Source organism: Megalops cyprinoides, chromosome 5, assembly GCF_013368585.1.
Source record: "Megalops cyprinoides isolate fMegCyp1 chromosome 5, fMegCyp1.pri, whole genome shotgun sequence".
Taxonomy (NCBI): Eukaryota; Metazoa; Chordata; class Actinopteri; order Elopiformes; family Megalopidae; genus Megalops; species Megalops cyprinoides.
Window position 1 is genome coordinate 20,313,331 of NC_050587.1, and position 24,172 is coordinate 20,337,502.

The 24,172-nt window shown below is 41.9% G+C and overlaps 2 protein-coding genes across 2 annotated transcripts; one reads left to right on the plus strand and one right to left on the minus strand.

Moving 5' to 3' along the window:
* The first annotated feature begins 663 nt into the window (after positions 1 to 663).
* LOC118777951 (acetyl-coenzyme A thioesterase) lies at positions 664 to 13,652 on the plus strand. The gene is made up of 15 exons (XM_036529219.1): positions 664 to 946; positions 4,708 to 4,777; positions 5,121 to 5,181; positions 5,484 to 5,585; positions 5,671 to 5,809; positions 7,161 to 7,320; positions 7,660 to 7,779; positions 7,900 to 8,050; positions 8,750 to 8,805; positions 9,135 to 9,198; positions 9,624 to 9,707; positions 10,362 to 10,495; positions 10,792 to 10,920; positions 12,516 to 12,642; positions 13,181 to 13,652. Exons 1-15 carry the CDS (start codon positions 697 to 699, stop codon positions 13,319 to 13,321), a joined length of 1,788 nt encoding a protein of 595 aa, XP_036385112.1. The 5' UTR covers positions 664 to 696; the 3' UTR covers positions 13,322 to 13,652.
* A 352-nt stretch (positions 13,653 to 14,004) lies between these two features.
* Positions 14,005 to 17,635, minus strand: zcchc9 (zinc finger, CCHC domain containing 9). Its single transcript, XM_036529675.1, has 6 exons — positions 17,594 to 17,635; positions 16,605 to 17,018; positions 15,983 to 16,133; positions 15,584 to 15,676; positions 15,163 to 15,231; positions 14,005 to 14,785 (listed from the first exon to the last, which is right to left on the minus strand). The coding sequence occupies exons 2-6, from the start codon at positions 17,010 to 17,012 to the stop codon at positions 14,673 to 14,675; spliced, it is 834 nt and encodes a 277-aa protein (XP_036385568.1). The 5' UTR covers positions 17,013 to 17,018; positions 17,594 to 17,635; the 3' UTR covers positions 14,005 to 14,672.
* Between the last annotated feature and the right edge of the window lie 6,537 nt (positions 17,636 to 24,172).

Below are 24,172 nucleotides of genomic sequence, written 5' to 3' on the forward strand. Positions count from 1 at the left end.
GCATCGGCTGTGATCAGACATACAAAAGCTGAATAATCTCAGATACCCAGTCACTTTGAGCACTGCTGGGTGGCTGACCCACTGGGGCCCTCCAATTTCAGCATCTCCCCAGCTCTGCTCTGTTCGGGGTGTCTTATTTGGGGGGGGGAGCACATTAGGCACCAAGCTGGCAGACTGTCATTGTTCCTAAAAGAGAGTGCATCTGGGGCTGGCATCTGTCAGTGTCATTAGCTGATAAGGCTGTGGGGCGCTGTAGGAACAGGCAGCGGCCCATCAGTCAGGCGCAGACAGTTTACTACACGTTTGTAAATACCATGCAGTATCTGAGATGACGCTTTTTTATGGCCCGAGATTGCACAACGATAGCGGGAGGGAGCCGGCCCGGGTTTGGGTGCCTGCCCCAGTCCAGCGCTTAAGATCTGGGATCTGGGCAGGCTTTCAGGCGGGTCACCTGACTGGCCATTCAGCGCTCACCTGGCTCTGTCCCCGGGGTGCCCGGAGACCGTGTCACAACTCCCGCTGACTGCGGTGGGGGGTTCTGAACCGGGGTCGTCCTTCCCGCGGAGAGGTCATTGACCGGACGTGAGCGTGGCGGCGCAGATAAGAATCTGAGGCAGGCAGGGCCACTTTGCCACAGAGTGCCTGCTCGTTTACTCTCTCTCACCCGGACCTGTGCTCACACGCCGGGGGCGAGCGATGAGCCGGGAGCTCAGCTGCTGTAATGGAGCCGCGGCCTCGGGCGGCCCCGGGAGATCCAGGCAGGTCCAGGAGGAGAGCCCGAGCGGCCCGGTTCTGAATGGGAACGCGGAGGGGAGCGGGGTCGGAGGGCCGGCCACGGCAGAGGTACAGATGTGCCAGCTGGTCTTGCCCTGCCACGCCAACCACCAGGGCGAGCTGGACGCAGGGCAGCTGCTGAAGTGGATGGACATCACTGCGTGCCTGGCAGGTGAGTGTGACCCTGATGCTGGACACAAGGGAGTGTAGGCAATGTGGAAGTATCAGCTTAAATCTGAGAAATACACAGAAAATGGTCACATTTGCATATATTGCAAGAGAGAGGGAGGGAGGGAGAGAGAAAATTTCAGGGGAATCTTCGCTCAGTGTGAAAGTGCTGGTTTTTTTAGAATTTGGAATTTAGAAATTTTTTACACTAGAACTGAGGCAGGCATTACAGAAATGCGTTCAAGCATCATTTTTCCCCCGCCGCTTTTGATTAAACTGTTTGGGTGCATAACCAACTGTCTTAATTGCCGCTGTTTGTCTTCACAGACGTATAACAGTAATCATAGATGTCTGACGTGAGGCTGTGTGCTTGTTCGCTGTCATTCTAACATCAACACAGGGACTGCCAAATTGGACTCCAAGGAGACGCAACATCGCTTTTGCTCGCCGCAAAACCTGGGCCAAAAGTCAGCTCTGTGTAACCAGCGGCCAACTGTCATGTTCGCCTGGTGCTTTCAGATCACAGTCAACGCGTTTGTCTGTTTCAATAATGATGGCTGTCAGCAAATTGCGCACACGTCATGCTGAGCTCCTCTAATCTCCGCTATCTGACTCTGATCTGGGGTTTAGTTTCAAAGATATTGCTGCATGTCAGTCTTGAAGTGGCAGTCGAAAATGCCGGTTGCTATGGAACTGATTTTTTTTTTTTTTTTTCGGATTTGCAGCTGACTCGAGATGAAGGCGTCGTTTAGTCGTGCCAGATGTGCAATATGATTTTGACGTAGTTTAGTTCCGAATGCACTTGTGCCATAGATTGTCTATGTATTGACCAGATAGTCACCTATCGCCTTGAGGCGTGACACATTGAAAGCTCCGTCTCTGATATTTTTGAAGCTAAACGTGTTCTGGCTCGTTATGAATATTCTTGAAGGGCGTTGTGTATAGTATGTTATCACTAGTAAGCACAGGGACGCAGAAGGCATCGGGACCTCATGTTACAAATCGTAGCCTCCCCTGGACATAGTAAGGAAGGCATAACAAGAGCTTAATATCTGGAAAAAAAGAATATCTGTGCTTGTACCGCCTTCGCGTACAGTTTCCAAATGCGTAACTAATGCACGGTGCTGTAAGTAGGTGGAAGTACAGTCGTAAATTCCATTACAATTTCACATCTTCACATTTGTCAAATGTTTAGATGTTAAAATACAGATTAGGTTATTTCCAGCCATTTAAATGTGCACATTTCATTCTATAGGAATGCATTGTAAACATATTTAAAGGATCCGTGTGCTCTCAGTGTATGGTTATTCAGTCATCAGAGTAGCCTACCGTCTCCCAGTTGTCATTTATGTAATATTTATATATTCCTATAATTGGCGATAGGTTTTTTTTTTCGTTTAATTTATTGCATCTGTATTAAACCACGTGTGTTAAATAAGACTGTCAATTGTTCTACCATAAAGACTCAGCCAAGAGTCATAGGCGAACAGGACGCATAAATTAAAACAACAACAACAACAACAACAAAACGATTGGTTGGGATTGCAGTTTATTTGCTTGGAAGACTAAATTAGCGCTTGCAGTTAAATGCCTCAGTTATCCGGGACTTAACAGTTAAAAATAAGAACAAAAATGCTTGGTGGCAAATCGGGGGCTTTTCTTGAGACAGCCTTGGTGTAGTGTATAACGTGCCAATAGGTTTTAATTCTGTTTTGAAGCAAAGGTAATCCAGCCACATGGTAAAAGTACACAGTGGTGGAAGCAACACTGGGAAATATCGCAGACTGCAGAATGATGACAACGTTAATCTAGCAAGTAGAAATTTAGATGAATTTCAATGGATGTTTTCACTGTTGTCCAGAGGGGATGTAATGGGTGCTCATGTTTAAGTGTTACCTTGGTGACATGAGTAAGGTAATTCTTATTGTACTACAGGAAGCCTTACATGGACAGTTGTTGACAGGACAGTGGCAGACTTGTTTATTGGGATGCTCTAAGCATGACACATCTATCTATTATATGGAGCTGTTTTTTTTTTTCTTTTTTCTAAAGATCATTAATTGTATTTTCTGATGGGTTAATAGGTGCTTTGGTTCTTTAGAGATGTGGTTGAAGATTACAGTAGACACTTGTCACTAGTGTCTAGCCTCATGCCCTCCCAACATGCCACAGTCCTCCTGTGTAGGTTTGCTAGCAATAGGTGGTACATTCTACCACTCAGAGCACAGCTTGATTTACAGATACCTTCAAAGCACTTACATTGACATAAGAGAGAGAGAGAGAGAGAGAGAGAGGGAGAGAAAATCATTGAGAACTTTCCAAAACAATGTTATGAAATTGACAGGACTTTGCGCTGGCAGGGTTACTCCAGTGCAATTCCCTTTCACCTCCATTCTACTCCAGCAGAATCTCTGCAGCACCTATTGTGAGTTTACGCTGGGCTTTGTTTCCCACAAAGGCATAAATGATTTACTCGTGTCCTCTCTGGCCCGCAGAAGTTCACTTTTCACCTCTATCAAAGGCAGTTTGTTGCCCCAGTTGCAGAGATAAAATATAGATGGCATTTTGAGAGCGCTGGCTGTTGGTAAACAGGCCCTCAACATGGCGAGAAGTGGGTGAATTCTGGAGGGAGCTGGGGGGCTGAATGAATAGAAAGTTGAATGAGCTCCTCTGGAGTTATGAATCATTCATGTGCCCTGAAAAGCCTCTTTATGAATAAAAACAGCTGTGTGTGTCGAGGGGGAGGAGGATTTCAAAGCCTCTCATAGCTACATGTGGCAGTTCAGAATCTCCCAAAACAACGATAAATAAATATCAGCAGTTCCCCATTAAAAGCATCGCTACACAATCATTAGGTTTCGAGAAATTTGAAATAGGGCTTTGCCATTTACTGTGGTCTTCTTTAGTCTCTGTGTTTACTGGTCTTAGATCACAGTTAAACAGTTCTATTTATTTATTTACTGTTTTATTTCATTTTTTTACTGATTGCACATAATTGTCGAACTGAGCAATTATTTTTCCTTGTTTGTTCAGTGCATGCCTGGCAATATATAGCTGATATGTCAGTGTGAAAGACCCCTAGTGCTTTATGTTAATTGATGAAATACTACCTTGTGATGTTGACAACAGATGTCAGTACACATTATGACCTGCTGTCTACTCTAATGTTAATAGCGTGTCCATCTGACAAATTGCTCCATGTAAAAATATGTGCACACATTCAGCTGGAGATTAGACAAAATATCAGAGGATTCCACATTCTGGTCATGTTATAGCTCATGTTTGATGTGGGTGTGGAAGTTGTGGTTGAGTTGAGTTGTTTGTGATTTTTTTGGCTGTAACAGGTGCCCAAGAAGTTGCGAGTGTCTTCTTGAGACTGTTGTTTTTAATGGTTGTTGATGTTGATGATACTAAATGATGAGTGTTGTGAATATTCCTATGCATAGATAATAGCTGATAATGATTTATGTAGCAGTATGTACAGAAATGGGCCATGCCAGTTCACCCACTGTAGCAAATTGTATTGTGGAAGATTGTGTGGTTAATATTGCACTACTACAAAAAGTACAGGTCAGGTGGATGTTGAACTTGCTGTCACCAACTCATCCTTATTATCTCTTTGGTATAATATTGTTATGGGATTACATGTATTGCTGCTGACTTTACAATGCATGTAATAACATGTAATCACATGGACTTTCCCCCTCTTTCTCTTGCCCTCTCTTTCATTCTGTCACTCTCTCTGTCTCTTTCTGGTGTGTCTAGCTGAAAGGCATGCTGGGATACCCTGTGTCACTGCTTCCATGGATGACATCCAGTTTGAGGAGACAGTGAGGTACCATATCTCATACTGTTCTTGTCCACCATAATCAGGTGGCGTTGTTCTAAGACAACATATTTTTGCCTCTGTCTTCGTAACATTATGGACCAGTTTAGTCTGCCATTAATCTATCTTGCATGCATTGTTTTCAATTTTAAGGCTTTTCCTTGCTGCAATGGCAAATGTGCATTTTTTCCCTGATTTGTGGATTACTTGGAATACGTATTTTCCCCCACTTTTTTGCTTCATTTACTTCATGGAGGCTGTCAAAGGCCTCGAGGGTGTTAAGATGTGACACTAAATCTACTCCCATCAGAGTAATCCATTTAAGTCTCTTTCCTCTCTTTGCCATGTTCAGAGTTGGTCAAGTTATCAACATCAAAGCCAAAGTTAACAGAGCTTTCAACACCAGCATGGAGGTAGGCCAGCCTGCCTTGTGTTCTCTGCTTTCTCAAGAGAGAAGATTTGGCAGAAAAGACATTCAGCAAAATCCTACATGCCAGTGCATGTTCTCTGCTGTTTCAACAAGGAGCTATTTCCCATGTTCTGTAGACTCCAATGCACACATTTGAGGTAAATATTTAATATGGGAGCTGATTACAGTAGTTCTGCTTCGGATCAATTTTACTGCTGGAATAGTTGCTTTATGTAGTATTTGTGTGTGCGCGCGTGTGTTTGTGCGTGTGCATGTGTCTGTGTGTATGTGTGTGCGTATTTGCAGGTTGGCATCCGTGTTTCAGTGCAGGATGTGCTCAGTGGGGTTCTGAAGATGGTGTGCGTGGCCTTCTCTACATTTGTGGGAAAACCTGTGGGAGCCCAGAAGGTAGGCCAGACCCCACAGGTAAGAATCACCCTTATATTCTTAGCAGTTTAAATCGTATCTAAATATGATTCGTGCCCTGCTGCAGGTGCATCTGAGTCCAGTGGACTTTTCCGGTTCTGTGGAGGAGCAGCTGGAACACTCGCTGGCCTCTGAAAGGCGCAGACTCCGCCTTTACAATGAGCAGGCATTCAACAACCTACTGCAGGACTACCTCACCCTGAAAGGCAAGAGCTACTACGGCCTCTCATAAAGGCCCACACAAACCTGACATGATATATTAGTATATAATCATATGTTACATATAATCTGTTTTCCAGGAGTTCTTCTCAGTCACATTTTATAAAGGGTCATACTTTTGTTTTCTTTTTTTACCATTTAGAACCACTTAGCATGTTTCTATTTTCTGTTTTTTTTCTACTTTTTATTCCCTCTGAAAATAGTATATTATAATAGCACATAAAGAGATAAAGGAGGGACCAACCAGCCAGTCAGAGGAGGAATAGGAGATTTCCATAAAGGTGTTATTCAGGACTGTAATTTGTGGCCTTAGGGAAATCATAACAAGGGTTACATGACGGGCAACAGTAAAAACGCAGGACTAGATCCAATAAGTAGTAAGTAAGCAATAATAATAAGCACTAAGTAACACAATTAACTACTTGTAACTTCTTTTGTTACTCCCACAAAAATATTAATTACAGCAACTGCCAAACTCCTCGTGCCATATCAGTCAGTGAAAAAATTCTAAACAGTCTTCATCTCATCAATTAAGGACAAACATATGAATACGTTACATTTACATTATATTACGTCATTTAGCAGACGGTAAAATCAGTCAGTAAAATACTGAGTTAAGTACTAAACTAGTGTAGAGTGCTTTTTTAAAATAGAAAATAGGGATAGAGATTATAGTTAGAGGGGAGGGTAGACTAGAGATAAAGCTTGAATAGAATCTGAGATCTGGACCTTACAGGCTTCAGTACAGAGGGTTCAGTCAACAGCTACCCCCTGCTGCAACATTCAAAACTCCACCCCCCACACTGCCCCCTCCCTCACATGCCCCTATCACAAGCCCAGAGTCAGGAGTTTCGCCCCGCACTGCCGGACCTGCTGACCTGTTGGAGGGCGCCAAGAACAGCGTGCATCTCGGCAAAGCCGGCCCTTCCACTGGAAAGAATGCAAGCGTGGAGTCAGCCAAAGGGCGGGCCCCCCGCCAGGGGCGTGGGCCAAAACTACACAAGCCTCTTTGTTTAGTGCAACCAGTGATGCATAACTGATACATAACAGCGTTTCCTGTCTATAGCTTTTTTCCCAGACCAAGTTTAAAGAAATACCAGAGCAACTCAACAAGGTTACTGTAGTATAATGTCAAATGTTGTTCATTTATGCTTAGTGATTAAGTACTGTATTGTCTTTGTTGTTTCATGTTTTGTCCTCCATTCTCCATGTCTAATGATGTATAATACCTTTTTTCATGCATATTGCCATTAAGCTCAGATAGTTCATGTCCTGCAAATGTCTTTACAGCCTGCAGTTTAGGCAGGGAGTGTAAGGGGCTCTGTCTGTTTGGGGTAGGTGGGCCGCACAAGAGGAACAGCACCCCCCTGAGGTCAACAGAGACAACCAAAGTGGAGAGCATTGAACTGGTCCTGCCGCCACACGCCAATCACCATGGCAACACCTTCGGAGGACAGATTATGGCCTGGATGGAGAATGCAGCCACAGTGGCGGCCAGGTGCTTAACAAGGCGCTTGACCTCTGTAGAAATGCCTACACAGGGGCCTACCACTTGACTGCAATATGCCTTCATCAGTGCTCAGCACAGTATAGGTGAAAAAGTTACACCTGGGCATGCAGAGACTTGAGATTTGAGATTAGAGATTGAATAGAGATTCAATACATGACATATAGAGTGCACTCTACATATAAGAACTACCGATAATAGAATCAATTGCTTTTAAGAAATAACGAGAAGCTACAACACCGGTCAAACAGCATTATTCTCTGAGATGGAGTGTTGTTGCATCTTCAACGAGGAAAAATAACCTTAGTACCCTCTCCCGCCCCTTTCCAGCCGCCTGTGTGGGACTTACCCCACCCTCCGGTCCGTGGACATGTTCAAGTTCCGGGGGCCCTCGACCGTAGGGGACAGGCTGGTGTTCAAGGCCATGGTCAACAATGCCTTTCAGAGCAGGTGCGAATGAAGACTCACAGAGAGCATACAGAGACACAGACACACGCATCCACATGCTCACGCATTGTCGTAAGGGATTGCTGCTCTGTAACACGGGAACACGCATCCCTGTGCACTCAGTGTGGAGGTGGGGGTGCGGGTGGAGGCCTATAACTGCGAAGAGTGGACCTGGGGCACGCCTCGACACATCAACAGTGCCTTCCTCATCTATCACATGACCAGCGGCAAGGGCCCAAGCCAGACCTTCCCTGACGTCACGTTCACCGGGAAGGTAGACGGCTGTTCTGCTCACTTTGGCAGCAGACGACATATGACAGATTTCCAGAGGATATACATATCAGAATCATATTTACACTGAAGTAACAGTATATCGTGAAAGTCACCCCGGTGAATTAGCTGTTCACTAGTGTGAGATGAAGTAGTGACAGCCTCAATCCTACTTATTGGCCCATGGGTACACAACGCTGAAAGTTTTGTGTGTATTTTTGACAGCATAAGCATGTCATACAAGCATTTCAAAATAAATAATATTGAGTATATATTATGAATTTAATAAGTCAATTATCCTTTCGTGGTCCTTTGAGATGTGCCCAGGGGCCTTTTCATGCCTGTGAGAGGTGTCTGTTGTGTTTTAAAATAGCCTACTTGGCTAAAATTGCCCATTGAGATGCAACAAGCATCTTTTGACCTATGGTTAGGGCTTTAAGCAATATTGTTTGAGTGAAATGGCCACACGCAAACAACATATCTAATTGTTAAATTAAAACTGTGTATAAATAAGTAAATAGTGTATAAATTTTATATACAGAGAGCTGGATGACTTGATCATTGGTAGCTTATTCCCGGCTGCTCTCTGATGAAGCTGAATTTATGCTTACATATAAATTGTATTGAGGGCCACTGCCTTAGAATGGATGCATGGGAGTTTACTGGTAACAGAAATATGTTCTTTTCTCATTCCTTCCTGGAGGATGGAGAGAGACGGTACCTTGCAGCAATAGTCAGAAAGAGAATTCGTATGGCCAGGTACCATATCCCTTGTTTGTTTTCCCTTTTTCTCTTGTGTTTCGACAGTTTTTATTTTGTGTACTGTTTACAAAAAATACAAACGCAATGTACCACGAAAGTCTCGGAATTATCCAGTCAATTCTCTGTAATACCCCCCCCCCCCCCCCCCCCCCCCCACCAAGTATGAAGGTACAATTCCTGATCATTGAAAATAATTGCCTCCCATTATGAGTCATGTGTCTGAATGAATCATGACATTTAAGAGATTGTCTATGTGCTGTTTTTTCACAACTTAATTGCACCATACCTTTCAACAATCAGAGACATCCTGTGTCATCTTCTTGCAGAAAGCACATCTTATCTTACAAAGATGAAGGGCCTCTTTCAGTTCCCTGGGACAAAAGTAATCAGGTAACATTTTACTCAGTGTCCTTTATGCTTCTTACACTTGCAGACAAGAAATAGGTTCATTAATGGAGCCCTGACATTATGTTTCCATGCTTTCCCCCTTGCATGTTTTGTACGTTTGTACATGTGTTACTTTGAGCTGTTTAAGACATGAAATCCCCACAATTCCTCTTTCTCTTCATCGCAAAGCTATTTCTTTTAATGTGTCAGGAAGAGTCAGCAAGTGTAGAGTGTGTTTGTAACTCATGGAAAGATTGATTTGTCTTTCACCGAGAGAACCAAAAGCACATTAAATGTACTGACAATTTTGATGATGTCAGTTATCCTGAGGGTTGAATTGGTTTCTAAATTCAGATGAAACTTAACGGCTGTGCATGTAGCCACCGTTCATACAAATGGAAGTGTTCTCTCTGCTCTGCACCCTACAGGTATACTTGGGCTATAACAATGTGGCGGCTCTCACTGTCTTGGCTGGAAAACATGGCTGGGAAGCGAGCAGCACTCACGACAAGGTATGGGTGAGACATTCCCACATACACATGGATCTTGTGCATACATTATGTAGTCTCAGCAATCTGTATGTGCATATTGAATATTGTACACGTTGTCATTAAACACTCCATATAGCATAGAATGTGCAGTGTTATCGTGTTATCATTATACATTACTACATTATATGAGCACAGCAATTTCTCCTTGTGGGACAATTGAGGATTCTTTTCTGTTCTGTCAGCACATAAATTGTCTTTGTGCCAAAGACAATTTATCACTATAGAGACTACACATTCTGTACTCCGATGAATCAGTTACATTACAGTTACATTATTGCCATTTAGCAGAGACTCTTATCCAGAGCGACTTACATAGGTCACAATTTATACATGTTACCCATTTATACAGCTGGATACTTACTGAGGCGACTGTGGGTTAGGTACCTTGCCCAAGGGCAGAGCAGCAGTACACCAGTGGGGAATTGAACCAGCAACTTTTCAGTTACGAGTCCTGCTCCTTACCACTATGCTACGCTACTGCCCTACCAATTTCTGTCCCTAATTAGATTGTTGAGCTAAGGGGTTCTGATGATAGACATTTTAGCTCAAGAATGTAGGGGCAGAACTTTCAATGCAAGTCTGACATCTCCTTTTCGATGGATCTTTGCTCTGAAGATTGGCATCTTTGTGAACGAGGAGCAGGATTCTCTGAGCATGAAGGTGGAGATGGAGGTCCATGCGCCAGCCTTCCACGTCTTTTCCCAGCTCTCCGACCTCCGTCTGAGACCACAGTGGGACAAGCACTACTTGTAGGGTGAACAATATGAAGGGACAGTGGGTTAAACTATATGCCTTACACCTTCTGCCTATCTAGCTGTACAAGGTGGACAGAGCTACTCAAAGATCTTTATCTCTTAATAATAGCTTGTCAGTTGTCAATACAGTCCCTAAATGTATTTGCAAAACTTTTTTTAAATGCTCGTCGCATATAATTTAGAGATTTTGGAATGCATAGATGGTGCTGAACTCTCATTGGCTAGCTTGTTTATGTGCAAGCCTCCCACCGGTGTTTGCAGCAACTTTTGCTCTCTTGCTCCCTCTGCAGGAAGTGTGAGGAGGTGGAGCATGCAGATGAGGAGGAGAGGGTGTACCACGTCAAGTGTCCCTCCGTCAATGGAGGCCGAGGTCGTGACTTCGTGCTCCTGCTGTCCAAGAGACAGCCCTGCAAAGATGGGTATGGTGACTCTGTGGCTTAACTCAGATTTCAAGGATATAGTAGGATTTATGTGTCTATGCGGCAATCCATCCTCCCATGTCATCGAGTTATGAAATGGCTTTTTGTCTTTTCAAGGACAGGAGTCTGAATGAGGGGGTGGGGGGTGGGTGTACTGCAGTGACCTTCAAACAGGGGAGGCAGAGGACTTCCCTTCATTCAATAAATATCCTGAAGCTCATTTTGATTGTTTTCCGTGATTAACAAGCCTGACATTTTAAAAAGGGGAATTGGCTGCTGTTAGGTGATCCTTGCTACAATTTGTAAATGTGTTAATGGCAATAAACAAGTTCAGGGTCAACATCAGGTTAACAGCGTTTTGCCCTCTCTGTCTGCAATTCACCAGCTGCCCCTGTACTGAATGCGACTGAGATTCTCTCTCTCTCTCTCTCTCCATAAAATAGTCTCATTGTCTCTCAAAATTTCACATCTTTTCAACCTTCATCTATAACAGACTCATTTTAACCAAGCGCTTCTTTCAAACCGTTCTTTTGTCTTAGTCAAAGCCGAAGAAACACTTGAACATGCAATAGGAAAACTTGAAAGCATTAGATTCCAACAAACGGGTAATTCATTTGGAGTGCAGGGATATGTAAACGGAAAAGCACTTCTGCAAAAGATGTCAATGTCAGCAAGCGCTGTGCTAAGAGTTCCTGTCCTTGTCATCGGGGGGGTGTCTAGTGTCAACAGAAACGGAGGGGTAATAAATCCCAGCCCCCTTCCTTGCGTGTCCTGTCAGGCGTCAACCGTCACAGGACACACTGGCGCTGTGACAGAGCTCTGTGAACTGGGACCGGAGCCATCGATAAACCAATACCAAACTGGCTGTGTTAAGCTCTGTGACCGTAGTCCCCATCACCCTCTATGGGCTGTTGGAGACCTGACACGGGGGCACGAGGTATACTGACATCACTGACTGCCTTGGAAAACAGTTATAGCGGAAGAGACCAAAGCCATATACACAAACCTGTCTGAGTGGGGAGACAATGTTGCAGCTGTGCTTTGTGGCAGGTTATGTTTGTCATCGTAATCCACTTTTTTTTCCATTAAATTCACCATCGTTTATGTCTGTGTCTCACTCTCAGTGTAGCTGGTAATCTAGAGTGCTGATTAGGGAGTTTTTGATCCACATCTGAAGGATTCTGTGCATAATGCTACTAATACTTCATCTCTAGGTTTAGACTTCAGTGATTTAATGAAAGGCAGTCATGTTATGTAGAAACAGTGACACCAAGTGGACAGATTTATAAGCAGTTCCACCTGAGCTATATTCCAAAAATATTGAGACTTTACCTGCTACAGAAATTTGCTTCCCCTTACAAGAGAAGACTAATAAGGAAAATGACAGCCTTATGTTCACCTAGGTTACATACATTTGCTTTTGTTAATGATTTGGACCAGTCTGCTGCTAAAGAGTGAGGGAAATTTAAATGGGAGTACCCAATAGGTCATAAAAAGCCCTCCACTGTCCTTTAAGATACCTACTGTATCATAGAATCAGTGGATTCTCATACACGGTCACAATATTAACAGTGTCCCCTGCATTTCCCACTTAGAGACCCGTATGTCATTGCGCTACGGTCTGTCACCATGGCGACGGTGCCTCCCCAGGAGGGCTACACCAGGAGCGAGGCACAGTGTGCAGGATTCCTTATCCACAGAAAATGGCACACTTCCTGTAAGGTAGGGACAGCCAGCCACAATACAGAGGAGAGGGGATGGACAGAGGATACAGGGCATGTGGCCTTTGTGTCCAACTGGAACACTAATATTACACCTTGTAGTGTGCACAGTAGTGCCTTCATCAGCACTGCTTCTCTAGATATAACCTTAACTGCATTCACTGAAGTTACTGTTCAGATACTGAAACATGTATTGTGGTGCAGTGACAATATCCTCAGTTACTGTTACCAGATAATAGAGTTTATTGTCCAGTTCTCATAATAAAGGTTTTACATTTGCCTTACGCTGTAAATGTTACTGTAAGCATAACTACATCTACTTGAACTGTAACTGCTGTAATTGCCAAGTGGCTTACTTTAATAAGTAATAAACTGGATGTGTGAGACGGTGGAGTGTCCCACATTGGTTCACTAGGGTGCTATCCAAGGTGCTGAACTTCCTCTTTCGGTGGTGATGCATCTGGACTTGGCATTTCAGGGACTGGAGCATGTTGTGTTGAACAATGTGGATTTTATTTCATTCCTTTTTATCCACACAGGTGTCTTACTATAACCAGGTGACATCGGGTGTTTTACCCTACGTAGCAGGGAGCTTAGCTGGCTGGTCAAAATCCATGGAGGAAACTGCGTTGTCATGTGTTGCATTTCTGGAGAAGGACGTCCTCAAAACTGCCTTATGAGACATGCTTTTTAAAATCGTTTTTGGTGTGGATAAATCCAAGCCATCATTGAGTATTACTTTCAACTTTTGGATCATTGCATCTTCAGCTCGAGCTCGGCAATTGTCCTTTCCATAGCTTACTTTGAGGCATTGTGTACCAAATCCTTCAAATACAGACTATTCAACTGATGACACACACCCCATTTCCTTGGTTCCATTTGGATAGTAAAGTGTTATGGGTTCAATTTGAGGGCAGGTGAAATAATCCCCACTTGTGTGTATCATTTTACCTGACAAAGGAACTTCAAGGGGAAATACATTTCTGTTGGTATCCACTTAAAAGAAAAAAATACCTTAAACACTTTGAATAACTTCATTTTGTAAATGCTGTAACACCTTTTTAAACTGTATAAACTGTGTAAAGCCAATCTTTGTGTGTGACATTGTCCTGTAAATGACTAGATGATTGTTTGGTCTTGAGTATAATTAAAAGCTTGTTTTTATACACCTGATTTTTATGAATAAGACACTGCTATAATGCTTCATGTCATTTTAAAAGACCCCACAACATATAGTTTAATTCCCGAGTTTTAGATGGAATTTTAAAAGGCCAACTAACAGAATTCACATCAGAGAACCTTTATTGAACAATTTTAAATATAATCATATTAATGTGATTCAAATACATATGTATTTGAATTATACATTTAGTAGGGCTGCGTAATGTAGTTTCACCTGCACTCACACAAAAATACTTCAGCTGTGGTGTGGGGCAGGCTGTAGCCTGTAACCAGCCTATAAAAAGGGGTCACAGGGTGCTCTGAGAAGTGTAGGAGAAAAAGGAGAGTGCCTGCATCAATGTCTTCCACAGCACACAGAAAACATTTTGACAAGGCAAGGAGCCAAAACCGAAAACTCCCCTGGAACAGAGTACAACGATGAATGGGCTGGAGGCATTCCTGAAAAGCCACTGCCCCACAAGCGTTTCATCACTGGAGGAGCTGGGCTGCTTTGGTTAAGAACTTGTACTGCCGCGTGCTCCATAAGAAGTGGTCTGCCACCTAGTGGGTGGAAGCAGAAGCAGGTGGTATCGCTAGGTTGTTCTCACTAGCCGTCTGCCACCGTGACTGGCCAGCTCTCTCTCTGGGGCCGGAAAGGAGCTGCAATCATCTCCACCACTGACAGCCAAAGGGGTTTTTTTTTTTTTTTAATATATAGACTTTTATCAGTTCATGGCCTATGCTTTTAGTGTTCCCCAACAGAAACAGTCTTGGAGGAGCTGCAGGGTTATTGGCAAGGTAAATGCAGTGTTTTCTGTCCTTCTGGCTGTCTGCAATTCCCTTTCTTCTTTCCAAGGGAGGATCTGCTTTTCAGAAAACGACCACCTTCTCCTGCTTGGGCTTCACCTTCTTGACCGGAACGTGAACGTCCTCATGGTCGGCACTCATGCGGTTAGACAGGCGGCCCACGGTAACTGCATTTGCTGTGGGAAGAGGACAGAAAAATTTACTGTAGGAAAGTACAGTAGGCCCAGAGGGCCAAAATCCTCTGAAAACCCAATTAGATCCCCTGAATCATTAGGTTCCCTTTTTCAGCAAAACAAATAAAACATAAACAATACATATTTTCAGCACTAGGGGTGCTATCTGCATTTTGTTCATTGACTAAAGTGTTTACATAACTCCCATACTGCAAGTTATACAGTTACGGCTGAACCAAACTCAAGGGTGAAGCAGTGTCTGAGATTGAAACACAGTGTTCATAGGGCCTATTAACTGACAGACATCTCCATCCCACTACCACATCAAAAGCTTCCCATGTATTTTTGCTCTTTGCACAAATGTGAAGAAATTGAGTTACCTGAGCCCTGGTGCTCTGGGCAGTCTTTCTGAAAGTGTTCCACAGAACCGCACACCCGACAGCATCCCCCTGGCAAAACCAACAAAATCAAGACGAGGTGCTTATTCACAGCACTACACACACATACAAAGCTGGAACAGTTATCACTAAAGACAACTGCTTATATAACACAGGAGTCAGGATGGTTTCAAAACTTTGTGGCATACACTTTAACAGCAAGCAAAACTGACCTGAAAGTTAAACAGCTAAAAATTACGGAAGAGTCTGGAATTAAACACATGCAACGTAAATACACCAATTTTGAACTGTAGACTCAAACAGAAGTTCTTAATTCCAGTCCACTTCAGAAATATCTACTAGGACAAGGAGGTGAAGAAGAAATTACTGATGTTTACATTTCTGAATGAACCACATCTCTTACCTGCTGCATACAGTCCTTTGGGGTTATCAGGGCAGGACTTAGACAGGTGGCCCATCTGATTGCATATGAAGCATTTGGCGTAAGGGTAATCTCCTGTGATGACACAAATGAAGAGGGAGTCAGAAACTCACACAGTCCACTGTAGAGTCAAGTCTGTCACGTGCACAGAGAAGACACAGATTAGGAAACAAATTCTCAAGCTCACAGACATTTCCTTCTACTCCATGCTATGAAAAGGACTCGCTTCTACTGTTCAGGACAGGACACTTAAAGTGGAGCTAAGAGTTTCAGGTTGGACGCTGGGTCATAGTTATGATAATCTAACCAATCTCATATCAGCAGAGAGCCAAAAGCCCACCTCTCCTCTTCTTCTGTGGTGATGTCACCACGGTCTCTTACCTACGGCGGGGTCCACTTTGGCCCTGCACCTCTGGATCTCGTGCTCCGTGGAGCCGCAGCGGTAGCAGATGCCCCGCCCCATCTCCTCGTCGTTGTCCGCCTCCGGGCAGTCAGCCAGCCCGTGGCCCGGCTTCCTGCAGTTAAAGCACAGCTAAGCAGGAGGGACGGAGGAATGCAGAGAGAATCAAAAACAGACAGAGAGTGAGGGGAACAGAGAGGAAGGCAGATGGAGTGGGGTAGGAATAGAGACAGTAGTAAAGAGTCACTCACTGCTGACGATGGTCACTGTGACGCTTTATGAACCCCTAAAATGGGTGGACTGAAAATGTTTATCAGTGACTCAATGATTGTAACCTATCATGCAATTTTTGCTGTGGAGACTTTTGATTTCTCCATACAAGTGTGACTGGCAGCACATCCCATAAAGGAATTCAGGAAGCCTTACTTTCCCATTGCGGCCTCATTACAGATAGAGACAGGAGATAAAACACCATGTTCCTCACAACGAGAGGTGGACCTCCTAGTTGTGTATCAGGTAAAAGACTGACCCAATCCAAAACCTTAGAACATTTTGAAATTGACACACACTGAATTTCCGAGCTTTCCCCCATCCCTCTCTCACCATGCCATTCTTCTTGATCTTCTGTCTCTTTAGCCTCCTGTCCTCACGCCTCTTGTCCTTCTTCAGCGCTATCTCCACCTCCTCCCTCAGTCCCTCCTCCACACCAGCTGCCCCTGGGGGCCCGCGGGGCAGCGGCTGACCTGTCTGCTGCAGGTACTCCAGGAAGCCATTCACGTCCACATTGTCATAGTCCTTCTTCTTCTTGTTGGGCTTCTTCCGTCCCTCGCCAGGCTGCGTCCTGCGGAGGGGTTGTTTTGGCTGATTGCAAGGCCTACCATGTCCCTTTCTCCCTGCACCCCTCTCACCCCCGCTCCCACCAGCATCGCCGCGCGCTTTTAGCTGGCTCCACGGGGTGGCGTCTGCTGGTTTGTGTTTGTGAACATTGTTGGCTCGAGCCCAGCGCGTCATGATCACCTGCACACAAATAAAGACAAACTTTTTAATGGCAGAGGAGTTAACAGTATGTTAGCTAGAAGATCATATTAACTTATTAATTTAACAAACCCCAGTCCCTTAGAGTCAACAGGGAAATTTTATTCAATACTTTAACGTTCCCAGAGTACGTTTTCAAAAGCGTGCCACAGAGAGGACACGTTTAACTAAAACGTCACAAATTCCAGGAGCCACCACAGTTTACTGCGGGGATGTAGCTAACGTTAGTTGCTGAGCTAGCTAGTTCCTTTCCCATAGCAGTTGTTTTCCACTTCCGTTCAGTTCCAGTAGTCTAGCATTTCAATTCTACACACAGTGTTACCTGGATCAGGTTGGAAACCTTATAAAGTCAGCTAGTTTACTTGCTATAAAATGTAGGCTAGCTAGCTAGCTCGGTAGCTAACGACTATGTTGTGGTTTGCTGATGACTACGCTATTGGCATTCCCTCCACAACATAGATAGACTAATTCTCTATAAAGTGTAGCTGGTAACTCATATTTAGCTTGACTACAAAATAATTAACTTTAACTTTCACCAGAAACAGAAGCTAACTTACTCTCAATACCACCCGTCAAACCACGCGTCTCTTATTTTCCCGGAAGTCCAGCGTAATATAGGTCCGTGTTGCAACAGCAACTTGTCGATCTGTTCCAGTCAAAGCTGTACGATTATAGTGCTCTGCGATTAAACGTATGAGCACAAAATTGTATAAATGTGTGATGTTAACCCTAACACTTTCCCTATCAACGTTATCATTTAAAGACATTGACAGCCGTTGATGATTACATCATGGTACTTTTAAAGGCGATTTTTTATTTCTTTAATTGCAACAATTTGTTTATGTATATGAAGAGTTTTTCATGATATTTCTAAAGCATCTTGACACAACAAACCTAATCAAAATCAAATGTCCATTTTGGGTAATAAAGTCATTGTGTGGCTGTAATAAATGCATGACATATTGTATATATGCCGTTATAATTCTTAATGACTATGTTCCCATTTATTTGTATTGTAACCCTTGTGTGAAAGTGACGTTTCACATGTTTAAGTCATCAAACTTTTTTCTTGTTTGTGTATTTATTGAATGGATTAGACTGCATTGTAATGTAACCTTTCCAATGCTGTCAGTGATATCCGATCTTAAGGAGCCAAAAAAAAAAACCAAAACATTTTCATAGCTTTCCTTTTGACCCAACCTATGCATGTTTTAAATTATAAAATTTATGAAATAATTATAAAAAATATGCCATCTTGATAAATGATTTTCCAGACTGGATTATCATGCCAACATGGCACCGTTAATGTAATTTTTACAATGAATGAATGAATTAGTAATTCCCTTTTAATATTACATCTTCCTCTTCCTTTTCTGTCTTATCAATGATTATATAGACAAACAGGTCTCCCATCTAGCTGTTAATGATGAAACAGAACACTCATGAATTGTACAGATACTCCAAGATGCTGAGTGAAGTTTATTACCACACACATACGAAGGGAAAAACACAACTGAGTTACAATTATCAAGAAAGAAAATCTGAACTGTTGATGTGATGTAGTATAGAGCAATTTGATTTTCTCCTTTTAGCCAAAACATTTTACAGCATGATCATATGTACTGGATGCAATTAATAAGTTTTGTAGTTAGCCATGAAAAAAACAACACAAACAAAATGCATTCTGAGCATTAAATGTTTTATTTTTGACAAAGATGGAGTTACTGTTAAATCATACAGTAAAAAATATTAACATAACATAATCATAAAGCTACAGGAAGCCACAGGTACTTGCTAGAGAAACATGATGATTTCTAATTAGTCATCCTCACTTCTGTGTTGCCTGATGCTTCTTTTGCCATAATATCTGCCATGTGCAGGTAAAAATATAAATTCTGCCTGCGTCATTCTGCCACAATATATAATATTTAAATACAAAACTGCATTCCCATCATAATACTCAAAGAGTTACTTCACAAAATGAAGGCATCATATACTTAAAGACCCTTCCTGGTAAATACTGCCACCATTCTCTTCTGTCATACTGAGTCAAGTTATGCTATGCAAGTTAATGATATGCATGGTACTATTCTCATCCATATATTCACAGCTCTACAGTTCAAAAAAAAATTCTCTGACTACATGACTTTAATCTCCACAAAACACTTTCACCATACAAAAATGCCAAGCTACTCATATGTATAAAAATATGTTCTCTAAAACAAATAAGCAAATAAAAATTGGCATTAAAAGATATGACATTAAAATTACTGGCATCATAATAAAGACAAGTTACCTTAAACATTCTGGCCCACATTACCACAAACAAACTAAATACTGACTATTCCAAAGCCATGCTAATTTAATTTTTTGTGCACCTTGACCCTGTGCGTTCTCATCTTACAATCTTAATAGACTGTGAACTTTCAAACTCACATTCATGCCTTAAATTTTGAAAAGACTCAAGATACAGTATGTCACATCCTTTCCATGCAATTTAAGTCCGTTGAAAAAATACCTGTGGAGATGTCTTGCTTAAACATAAACCCTGTACCTGCCTGAGTATATGTATGCCCATTTTCTATGCTCCATGTCTGAAAATGCTCACCTCCATATGTCTAAACTCAAACAGTGTGAGGAAATAAAACATCTTTTCTAACAGCGCAATATACACAGTTGAAAAAATACAATTTAAAAGAGATATGAGTGTAAGCTTATGAGTTACAACAATCTTCAAGTCCTTCAATATAACTTTTAACAAAGAACAATTATTAAAATCCAGCGATAGTGCTACATTCACAGACCCCAGTTCTACACCCTACAGCCGCTCCTTCCATCATGAGATGACTCAGGAGGAAAATATCATTTACGCTAAGATGCTACCCTGTCTGTTGGCTTCACACTGCTCTTAAACCCACAGGTAATGCACATGTGAAGATCCCGGTAACGCAGAGAGCGCAGTAGAAGTTGTCCTGTAAATTGGACTCTATTCCGTAATCTTTATGACTGCTCCCAGGCCTTTCGCTCTGTAAGATGCCAGAGTCACCCTCACAACCTCCTAAAAACACGTCCGTTCATACAGCCTTACAACTACTTCTGAATCTGATCGTATAAAATACTTAGTCTGACATTTAAAGAGAAGCTCCTGTTACAACCCAGAACTAAGAAATAAGCACTAATTTACAACCCTTTTATAGGAATTACCTATGATGCAGGAGTTGCATCCATGTTAATTATAGAAAAAATCTGAGCTGACACGATTACAACTGTTGGTTAATTCTGACAATTGCTTGAATAATTCTTATTATTCGTATATTCTTCTTACGTATAATGACAACACTAATTCTAATTCATTATGCTATACTACATACAACAGAAAAAAATCATTCTATTGCTGTTATAAAAAGGGCAATTACTTTCATTTTACATTATGGCAAACTATACTGAACACTGGTATGTTTTGTTCTAACACAGCACAGTATAACTACAATATTTAGGTCATTTCTGTCCATCAAATAAGCTTACCTTGTGCTGATCCCACATAATGACACTGCAACTTGAATGTGACACATACTTTCAAAGAACACATTCTCTTTAGATGAGAAAGCACAGGGCGAAGTTACACAAAATAATTCAGGAACAAAGCAGAGCACTCTGCATTAGTCATGCCACAGTCATTACATCTATTTACGCAAATACACCCAGGACATCAACAACGAAGAAGAAATGCCAGTTTCACCTAGCTTTCAGCCACCTGTAGCTCCCTCGAGCTTTGTGATCATACAAAAGGCAAGAGCAAGCAGTTTTTTATGGTCTTAATTTCATTGTAATTATTTATAAGCTATTATTTTTTAAAACACCTATTTTAACACCATAAAATATGTAGTCATCACATCATGAAATGTTTAGGGATGATTTCCCTTTCTTTTTACATGATGAGACTCACAGGAACCGGGAGTTCCAAGCAGAATTCACAACATGAAAACAGCCTGTGAACGCAAACACCATGTTCTAGAAATATGAATGGAAGCACTAGGCATTTGTGAGCCCCAACAACCGTAAGTACCAGGTCAACCACATCCTTGTGAGGAAGAAGTTGAGAAAAAATTCTCAGCTGTGGGGCATACAAAACCTTTTGAAGCGTTGGCTCAGGCCACCAAATAGTAACAGCCAAGACTCGACTGAGTGTTACAACCCTGGACAAGCAAACAAAGAAGCGAATCAGCTATGACTGGAAAGCATTCTCTGACAGCAAGGAACAGCAAGAGAAATATCAAGCTGATTTCAGAACCATGGTCAGTAAGGAGGCAACAGAATGTTGTGTCCCACTGATGGCCAAGCAAAAGACAGTTCAATTCAACAACCATCCAGAAGTGACAGCAGCTGGACTTCCAGTCCAGTGTGCCTTTGAACTGTAAACATGTAAAAGTAGATGAGATCAGTATCAGTGGGCAAGCACTCGAGGACACCAAGAGGAATAACTGTAAAGTATACAACAGGCTGAAAGAGGAAGATGTCACAAAGTAAATCATGCCGAGTCAGTAAGCTATGAACAGAATTACACTGAAGCATGGGCAGTCACAAATAAAGTGACAGGAAAAAGAAACTCAAGAGCTGGCCAGGTTGTGGGTTATTCTGCTGATAACAGACTACAGACCTGGTTTATTGAGTTCAAGCAAGGCCACACACAACAGTAGAGTGGCAATATTTGAGAATCTCTCAACTAAGGATCGTCCATTTAGTATAGAACACAAGAAAAGCAAAAAGCAAAACAAGTAATAAGGATAGTAAATTGTTGGGTATCAACATACAGATGAAGAGCTCAGGGAAGGTCATCAGAAACCATCTGGCACATTGTGTTGGCACAAGCAAGTAAGCGCATCAGCTACTCAACTATGTACACACGTACATGCCAATTATCAACCTTTAAAATGTTTATATATATATGTAAAAAATAGTTTTGTAAATATTTTAATGGTCATTATTATTATTATTATTATTAGTAGTAGTAGTAGTAGTAGTAGTAGTATTACTATTATTATTTACTTTTTTATTTAATTTATTTATTTATTTATATTTTTTAATTTCTTACATGTTTCATATGATGTTTGAGGTAAATAACTAATAGTTCTGCCATTTTATTACATTATATTTTTACCTGACATTAAAATCTAGCATTTAGTATTTTAGTAGTATTTTAGCAAATTTTAGTACTTTATGAACTCCCAAAGCACTGAACATAGTTTGTTTTCCAGAGGGAATCAAAAAACCAGAAACCCCAGGGCCAATAGGGGAAAAACTGGAAAATTATTCCCTGACCCCAAGAAAAGGCAGTCGAGAGGCTCCTGGAAAACAGGAAAACCAGCTGGTCTAAAATCTTTCCAAAACCTGAATTCGCTTAGGATGATGGACACAGCAGTAGCATAATGTCCACCCAACTTTCAACAAAAGAGCTGTTAGTTATCTACTTCTAATATTTGTTTCATTACCATTTTCATTCATAAAATGTATATTTCAATAAATTGATTGCTGCTGATTTGATAAGATACAGTATTTTAGTCTGTGCAAAGCATAATTTGTTGCACAGCAATGCGGGCGGCAAACCCACTTTTCTTAGTTTGCCAAACTACATTAATACTTGTTTTAATCTGAGTTTTCCTTTATCAAATGACTCTTTTCAAGTACATTTTTAAATAGTTTAAAATGACCAGCAAGGCTTTGCAATTTTATGGATTTAAAAATCCCTATTTGCAATAAACTAAAAAAAGAGGCGTTGTAGTGTAGGCAGTAAAAGAAAAGTACTTACTGGGTGAGAGATCGTGGAGATCAGACTGCTAAAGGAGGCCAAATTTAAAGAAAGTTACCAAAACAAGACTGCCATTCATTCATTCACTCTACCATTCTCTCCACCTGACTAAAAGAAGAGTTTGGTTAGGAGGAAATCTGCATTCACAGTCCACTGATGAAAGCTGCAGGAAGAAGTTCTAGGTTACTGCATGTGCTGTAAATTACACTATGCAAGCCTGTAACAATAACAATAATACTTAAAACATCATAACAGGATATTACTGAAATTAAAGAGGAAATGAAACACTTTTACTTGTAGCACTGATTCATCAGAAGATGTGTTATTTTCTACAGGATTACAGGTGATTGACTTGAAGAGTCTTTCAGATGACAGTTTTTATTTTGAAATTTATTTTGAAATTATTTTGAAAATGTGTGCTGCCATTGCTGCAAGCATTTTATATGACATCAACAAATTGTTCAGTGACAATTTGAACAGTCATACGTATAGCCATATGTACTTATTTATATTTGCGCATATATAGCTATCTATCTACCATATATCTATCAAGTATTTTAAGCATGACTGGACTTAACAGATACCTGAACTGAAATAGCTTGGTTGGATAAGTGCCCACCCCTTTATAACAGCAATCCTTAATCCTAAACCAATCCCCTTAAAAGTGATAATTAATAAGAAATGAAAGGTGTATGGCACCACCGAGGCTCTTGACTGCAAACCAGACGACAAAGCTAGAGGGCTGCCAAGCGGCAACTCTGAAAGAATTACAAGCCAAGAGCATTCTGGCCAAGACTGGTCAAAGTGTGAATGTAGCAACAATATCCCAGGCACTCCAGAAATCTGGCCTGTATGGTAGGATGGCAAGAAGGAAGCCATTACTCCAGAAAGCCCACCATGAATCAGGTTTGAAGAATGCACATCACCCAAGAACACCATCCCTACTGTGAAGCATGGTGGTGGCAGCATCATGTTAAGGGGATGTTGCACATCGGCAGGGAAAGTAATGAATGTAATGTAAATGAATGGAATAAAGAGCAGTAAAGTCCTTGAGGAAAAACTTATCCCCTCAGAAAGAAGGCTGAACCGGGGGCAGAAGTTAAGCTTTCAGCATGATAATGACCAGAACCACACAGCCAATGCCACACCGAAGTGGCAAAGGAACAAAAAGGTAAATGTCCTCGAGTGGTTGAGTCAGAGCCCTAAATTTGTGGGGTGACTTGGACATTGCTGTCCATGGATGCCCCCCAACGAACTTGGAGGACCTTTAAGTTTTGTAAAGAAGAATGGCCAAATAATGCCAAATCTAGGTGTGCAAAGCTTGTAAGGA

Excerpts from the sequence above, each read along its gene's own strand:
- LOC118777951 (XM_036529219.1), top strand. The coding sequence starts at position 697 with ATGAGCCGGGAGCTCAGCTGCTGTAATGGAGCCGCGGCCTCGGGCGGC. Across the intron at positions 5,810-7,160 it reads GGACTACCTCACCCTGAAAG|GTGGGCCGCACAAGAGGAAC; the intron begins GCAAGAGCTACT and ends TGTTTGGGGTAG. Across the intron at positions 8,051-8,749 it reads ACGTCACGTTCACCGGGAAG|GATGGAGAGAGACGGTACCT; the intron begins GTAGACGGCTGT and ends TCCTTCCTGGAG.
- zcchc9 (XM_036529675.1), bottom strand. The coding sequence starts at position 17,012 with ATGACGCGCTGGGCTCGAGCCAACAATGTTCACAAACACAAACCAGCA. Across the intron at positions 15,677-15,982 it reads CAAAGTGGACCCCGCCGTAG|GAGATTACCCTTACGCCAAA; the intron begins GTAAGAGACCGT and ends GTGTCATCACAG. Across the intron at positions 15,232-15,583 it reads CAAAGGACTGTATGCAGCAG|GGGGATGCTGTCGGGTGTGC; the intron begins GTAAGAGATGTG and ends TGGTTTTGCCAG.